Source organism: Neomonachus schauinslandi, chromosome 9 (genome assembly GCF_002201575.2).
Source record: "Neomonachus schauinslandi chromosome 9, ASM220157v2, whole genome shotgun sequence".
In the NCBI taxonomy this organism is placed as follows: Eukaryota; Metazoa; Chordata; class Mammalia; order Carnivora; family Phocidae; genus Neomonachus; species Neomonachus schauinslandi.
The window spans coordinates 38,869,413-38,876,485 of NC_058411.1; the positions used below are offsets into that span (position 1 = coordinate 38,869,413).

General features: G+C 47.4%; 1 protein-coding gene across 1 annotated transcript; it reads right to left on the bottom strand.

Moving 5' to 3' along the window:
* Positions 1-3,370: 3,370 nt before the first annotated feature.
* Positions 3,371-5,283, bottom strand: SIX6 (SIX homeobox 6). Its single transcript, XM_021701519.2, has 2 exons — positions 4,634-5,283; positions 3,371-3,539 (listed from the first exon to the last, which is right to left on the bottom strand). The coding sequence occupies exons 1-2, from the start codon at positions 5,203-5,205 to the stop codon at positions 3,371-3,373; spliced, it is 741 nt and encodes a 246-aa protein (XP_021557194.1). The 5' UTR covers positions 5,206-5,283.
* Between the last annotated feature and the right edge of the window lie 1,790 nt (positions 5,284-7,073).

Sequence of the window (7,073 nt, forward strand, 5' to 3'; positions counted from 1 at the left end):
GCGGGTGGAAGCGGAGTGGGTCATTAAAGTGGAGGAGCGAGGAATTGCGGCATTTGGGGAGCGGGAGCCATCGCGCTTTTGGTGGAACTGGCGGGTGGTTGAAATATTTATAACCAGTAAAGAAGCCTGAGCTGGGGCTGGTGGTGAAATCCGCACATTGGTAAGATCCGTTGAATTGTTAAAAGGAGCTTCTTTTCCACTCTGCTGGAGTAACTGCTTTTTGGGAAATTGTTACAAGGAGATAAATTTCAAGAGAAGACAGAAAGGAAACCCATCATATGGAGATTTCTCCACATTCAGAAACCTTCAGCATTGCTACTACCTGGAATTAAAAACAAACAAAAAACCTTTCTAGACCAGGATAAAACTGATACAGAAAAAAAATCTTAAAAAGAAAACGAAAACTTTTACGATACTTGCCGAAAGGAAGATTTGGACCAATTAACATAAATATCTGTGTGAAGATTTGGACCAATTTCCAACATGTGATCATCAAAGAATTGATTATTCACAAGAGCAATTAGGTGCCACCAGGTTTCAGATAAACATTTAAAAAATTCTTTAAAATAATATGTCACCCCTCCCTTAAGATTCTAAAGTGAAATCAGATAAAATAAACCTACAGATTGGTGAAACAGAATACCTACTTTATAATGTAATCCTTAGGCAACATGTTACTTTAAGCAAATTAGATGTACTTTTAAAGAAAATGTACTTAAAAGGCTTTCACCAAAGCAGGAAGAAAAGTCCTCCGTAACTGTTCCGTCTTCTCTTTTTTTTGCCAAGCCGTAAGGGTTATTTAAAAATTATTTGTAAAGAGAAAGCTTAGTTCTTAGCAGTATAACCTTTTTTTCTTGAGAATGCAGAATGGACATTTTCCTCTGCTTTTAGGCATCATTTGAACTGGTGAGTGGGATGGGATTTTTAGAATCTCAACTGCCATTACATCATTCTACTAATTAGTTCTTTCCCTTCCTTCTTGGACCTGGAAACATTAGCTTAAGAGGTAAAATTTGCTGTCTTCTCCAAATGCTGGTTTGGGTAGCTCCTTAGTACCAGGTGGGTCTGGTGAACAAGACTGGAAATCTCTTCATTTTTCCTTGAAGTGCAATACTTCTTAGCAGATTCAGGACTAGGGTAAGGCAAGGGAAACACCTACAGTGCAAAATTTAAGGAGGCACTCATTCCCAGATACCTTGCACTTGTGTACTTGCTGACCTTGAGAGTGAATGCCTCCTTAATTTTGTACTCTGGGTGCCTCCCTTGCCTCATAGGAGTCCTGGCCCAGCTCCTTGGCATTCAAGGAACTAGATGTGGGGGAGGGGGAGGTGTTCTAGGAAACAAAATAAGAGTTTTCAGGAAGCTCTACCATCCTAGCCTTTCAGGACCCACGGAAGGGCATTTGCTTGCTTTCCTGAAGAACACCAGCTTGATCACAAAGACATCCCCACTCCTTCCATAGAGCTCTTGTGTAAGAGAGTTTTGATTGTCAACAGTTCTCTGGATAGGGGCCCCTCTATACAGTGACAATTTATAAAACCCAAATGAGGCCAAATCTGTTTAAGTGATTTAGAAATCAAAAATAACCCTTATTCATATCTTGGGCTTCTCTCATCTATCTTGCCATTTGATGGCTTTTTGTCTTCCATGACTTCACTTTTTTTTTTTTTTTTTGCACATTGGCACTTCTATGAAAATAAATTAACAGGCTTCTGAACCAAAGGACATCTACTAAGGACAGAGAGGTAAATTGAAAAGAGTCCTGTGTGTGTGTGTGTGTGTGTGTGTGTGTGTGTGTGTGTGTGGCAGGAGGAGCTCAAGGAGGGAAGTTCAGCTTAAGTGATTTAAAGATCAATGTCCAATTTTATAATATATAACCCATTTCACTAGGAAAAAAGCTTAGAGACTCTGGATAACATTTACTTTTTTAGTACAGGACAGTGGGTTTTTTTGCTTGTTTGTTTGTTTGTTTGGTGTGTATGTGCCTGCATGTACCTACACACTTTGTGAGGACAAATTAAATCCTAAGAATATTTGATAGTTTTAATTGAGGCCATTACAGGACAGTGAAGCTCTAGGTGACTTATTTCATGTGTTAATACAGAGATCAGACTTTAAAAATGCTAGTCATTTCTCTGCATCCTTCTACTTCACTTCAGTATGTCACATGATTACATCCTTTCCTTCATCTAAGTATCCCTTTTGTGGAAAAATGTGTTGATTAAAACCTGCTTCTGCATCAAGAAGATGTTAGTTTAGTTATTAAAACCTCTCCTGTCTTTTGTTTTATTTTAATATGAGTTCAATCCTAAACATAGTATATACTCACTCTAGCATGATCATGGGTGCCTATTGCTTTTGTTTGGGAGGGGTCTTGAAAGGAGATGGAAAACTTTTGTAATTGCAGAGCCCGTGTCAGAATAGACTTGCATTTTTATAAAATAGGACTCATGACTTAGTCCCAGAGTTTGGCTTCTTAAATTGTTCCTGAAAGCCATCGACACTTCATAAAAGTGTCAGGTGGACAAGCCATAGTAACCTGCGCTTGGGGATGTGTGGAGTTGCCTCATAGGGGATGCTTATGTTGCCAGTTTCTAGGTTTAAATATATCATACACACACGTATATACATACATACAATTTTTTGAGCAGGTGGTTATGGATCTACCATGGACCATTTAAAAAATATACCAGGAGACATCAGAGAAAGCAAAAGATAAGAGACACTCTCCTGAGACTATTTGCACAAGGGCTCCTGCTTACCTGGTGAAGAGTATCTTTTTTTTTTTTTTTTTTTAAGGAATGAGAGCAGCTCACTTAATTAAGAAAGGTTGCTCACCAGGTTTTTATTGTTGGCTTCTTCACACCGAACCCATCTGCTCCATCCTGCACCTTTAGAAACAGCAAGTTCCCAAGAGATAGAGAAACCTACCAGGGCAGTCTCTTAAATAAGTAAATAAACAGCATATATATGTTTTGTTTTGTTTTTGTTTTTGTTTTTTAAAAACCTTTAAAGCAAAATTTATACTTATATAACAGCGTCCTTTCGACGTGAAATACCCACGGGAGATTTAGGGCAGGCGCTCAGCATGCAGTTCGGGTTCCGGAGCCATCTTTGCAGCAAAATTCTTGGAAAAAAGCAAAGCAAGGAGAACGTAGCGCTGGGTTGGGCCTCACCGCGGACCCTTGTGATAGCGGCCCTAGGGCGCCAGTGGAGCCAGGCCGGCCGCGGGGCGGAAATGGGCAACCCGAGCCCGCGGGTCCCTGGCCACCCGGTTTCGCAAGCAGTGGGTTTGCTTGGTTTCTCATCCTATTTCATTTTGTCTTGTTTTTACACTGGATTCTGTTTCTGAGCGTGCTGGATGAGCAGTTCAGATGTCGCACTCGCTGTCGCTGGACGTGATGGAGATGGCCGAAGTGGCTGCCTTGCTGGATAGGCTGGCAGCCGGGCTGGCGGCGGCGCCCAGCACCTCGGGCGTGCTCTCTTCCTCAGCCCTTAGAGCCCGTCCGGAGCCCTGCGACATGACCTGCTGCTGGAGTCTACGGGAAGGAAAGGGATAATAGTCACAGAGCATAACTTAGCCGCCCATTGCGCCCCCCCCCCCAACCCCGTCTGCATCCGTTAAGCTCAGCGGCCAGCGGATCTTCCACAGACCCGGGCAGTTAAAGTGGGAAAAGTGAGGCCACAGAGGCCAGGGCCGGAGTCCGCGGCCGCCTCTCCAAGTAGCCCTGCAGTTGTCTCATCCTTCTTCTGAATCCTTTCTCGGCTCCCCATCCGAGACGCTAGGCTCACAGGGTCATTCGCGATTGTTGGCCGCCTTTGGGAGATTTACAATACTGTCAAGATAAATGAGGTGTGGGTGACAAGGACGTATCAAGCTCCTGGATAGGGAACCCCATTCCTAGTGTGCATCTTTTCTGGGCGCACGCTCGTGTTAGTGCCCTCAAGGCCGGGTCAGAGGAAAGCTAAAAGCAAAAAGGGCTGCCTGAGGATTACACGGAACGTTTGGGCCTGGGGGATGAGGCGGGGTTTCTTGGCCAAAATGTTTGGCTAATTTAGATCCACACGCTGCGGACCGAAAAGCCTCAGCTGACTAGTTTGCTGATTTGAGGCAGGGTTGTCCACGCGTGAAAAGAGGAGAACTCGACTTCCATCCAGAAGTCCATTGAAAACTCTTTTCAAAGCATTAGAGAAGAATTTACCTGGGCTTTAAAAAAGGCAACACTAATGCCACATTGCTAATAAGCGAGGCTTCACTTAATAATAGGAGCCTGGGCCCAGGCTGACAAGAATTAGCTTTGGGCCTTGGGGTCCCTAATTATTGATGGGATTTTAATTTTTATTTCTTTCCCCTTTCCAATGCAGCCTTGGTTTGGCGACTGGAACTAGCTGGTGGAGCGACCCCCAGGCGCTGAGAACGAGAGAAAGAGTATGGGGAACCTAGAGCCCGGAAGGAAACTGCCCCCCTCCTCCCCTCCCAGGATCCCAGAACACGGTGGGCTCATAACTGAAGACAGACTGAGCTCTCAGGTCCTGCGGATCCAAGTTGCCGGGCCCTGGGTAAGGGCGCCCGGGGTGCCTTCGCCTGCCCTACCCGGGAGAGCGCAAGGCGCGTAGGCCTCTAGGTACTGACCTGTTCTTGGCAGCAGCCGCCCGGTCCCTTTGTCGGCGGTTTTTGAACCAGTTGCCCACCTGCGTAGGGGTCAGTCCGGTTGCCTGGGCGAGCTCACGCTTTTTGCTGGGGTTGGGGTATGGGTCCTGCAGGTACCATTCCCGTAGCAGATGCCGCGTGCGCTCCTTGAAACAGTGTGTCTTCTGTTCGCCGTCCCAAATGGTGCGCGGCAGCGGGAACTTCTTCCTCACACGGTACTTGTCCACCGGCCCCAGGGGCCGTCCACGCAGCTTCTCAGCCTCCTGGTAATGGGCTTCGAGCCACAGCGCCTGCAGCTTGGCGTGCGACTCCTTAGTGAACTTGTGGTTTTCCAGGATATGGTAGAGCTCGCGGTAGTTGCCACCGTGAAAGGCCACGATGGCTCTCGCGCGCAGCACCGATTCATTCTTGTTGAGGGCCTCGCAGGCCGCAGGGGCCACGGGCAGCGACCAGAGGAAGCGACCCAGGCGCTCTACGTCGCCGCTCTCCTCCAGAGTCTCGCATACCCCGGCCACTTGCTGGGGACTGAAATTCAAGATGGGCAGCTGGAACATCGAGGCAGCGCCAACTGCAATGGGGGCGCTGAGTACGGAGCCGGACACACAGCAGATGCCCGCGGGCCTGGCCGGGTGCGCCAGGCTCTCCTCCGTGAAGCGGCTTAGAGCAGCCGGGACGCACAGCCCGGGCAGCTGCGGCGGCGCAACCGCTGGGAACGAGAGAGCGGGAGGGATTGGAGGAGGTGCGGGCCCCGCCGCCCAGGTTCGGCTCGGCTTCGTTAGGGCACGCAGGCCGGCGAACTGGCGCCGCTACTGGAATGGGCGGATTGGCGGCGCGGGCGCCATGGAGACCCCCTGTCAGTCACCCGCCCGCTCTGCCAATCAAGACTGCGACCAGTGCGCCCGGGTCCTTTCAGCACCTCCCCGCTCTCGACAGCGCCCGCCGTTCACCCGGGGACTTTTCCTCAGTATTTTGCAGAATGTGGAGGAGGAAAAGACTGGAGAGTGCCTAGGAGAAAAAGGCAAGAACAGCAGCGTTTCAACACCCTCCTCCAGCCTTGTTCCTCCACCCCCAGCCCCCCAACCCCCCCCCCCCAACTCCCCGCCAAAAGAGGCAGTAGTGCTACAGGAATCCACTTTGGAGTGATGTGCTGCCTGGGTCAAGAGGTCTCCAGAGGACAATGAGGACTGGGCCAAATCGAAATCCTCGGAGAATTCGCCAGATTTAATTGTAACGAAACAGAAAACTTTGGGGGGAGTGCAGGAATGGGGAGGGAGGGAAGTAGATCACCTCATTTTTTCCTCAGCACCCATCCCTGCACGCCTTTCCCCCTTTTCCAGCTGCCAAAGCAGCCGAGTGGGAAGCGAATCTGAAGCAGAAGGAACAGGACCAGGGATCTGTTAAGAGGTCAGTTTGGGCTATCCCCAACACCTTCAAAAGCCTCCTGAAATCATTTTAAATACGGTCTGGAACAAATCTCACACCTGATAACACAGGTGTTGACCATGAAGTTAAACACTCAGGAAAAGGGGCATTGTACTCCTCAAAAGTTTATACTTTTCAGTCTCCCCCCCACCCCCCAGTTTAATGGACTTGAACAAATGTGCAGCATAGCCACATCTAGAGTGAGAAGTCACTGGTAGGTCAGGACAGCAACTTAAAAGCTTATTTCAAAGATGTTTTAAAAATATTGATTTGCTCTTCTTGCAGGCTGCTTTTGCCCTACTCTGTGTTAGAACATGTAACTTGCACCGGGGATAGAAACTCTAACCTTGGCCTTTTTGTCCCAAAGAAACTCTGTACAAGTAAAATAGAGAAGGGGGAACCACAGCAATGGGAAGAGGGACAGAAAGCGCTTTCTAAGCCGCTGAGCACTGACCCCTCCTGCAGAGAGGAAGGGCCTTCTGGCAGCTCTGCCTTAGGGCCAGCAGATTGAATTGGCAATTTTTATTGATTCCCAATTGACATCCACATCATACCATTTTCTGTGGTCTCTATCAAAAGAAACCATGATCTCACCTGGGCCTTATCAAAGGGGCTTGTTTAGTTTGAAGAAAATAATTGGGAAAGGGGCCTCCAACAAAAATGACTGGAAAAGGATTTTTGGAGGTCCATCCCTAAACGAATCAGATAAGAATGTTCTCCACCGAACTGGACTGGGCCAGCCGTCTTTTCTTTAGTATCAAGTACAATTTGTATGCGGCTTGTACAGCTCTGGTAAATCAGAAGGCAGATAGATAGCACAGATGGTTGGAGGTGTCGGGTCAGATTATGCTACGCCTGAGTGCAGGGCAAAGCTCATTCTGACGGAAAACCCTGATATTATTTTCACAGATCCTCACAGTTCACTTAAATAAATAAATAAATAAATAAATAAATAAATAAATAAATAAATAAATAAATAAATAAATAAATAAATAAATAA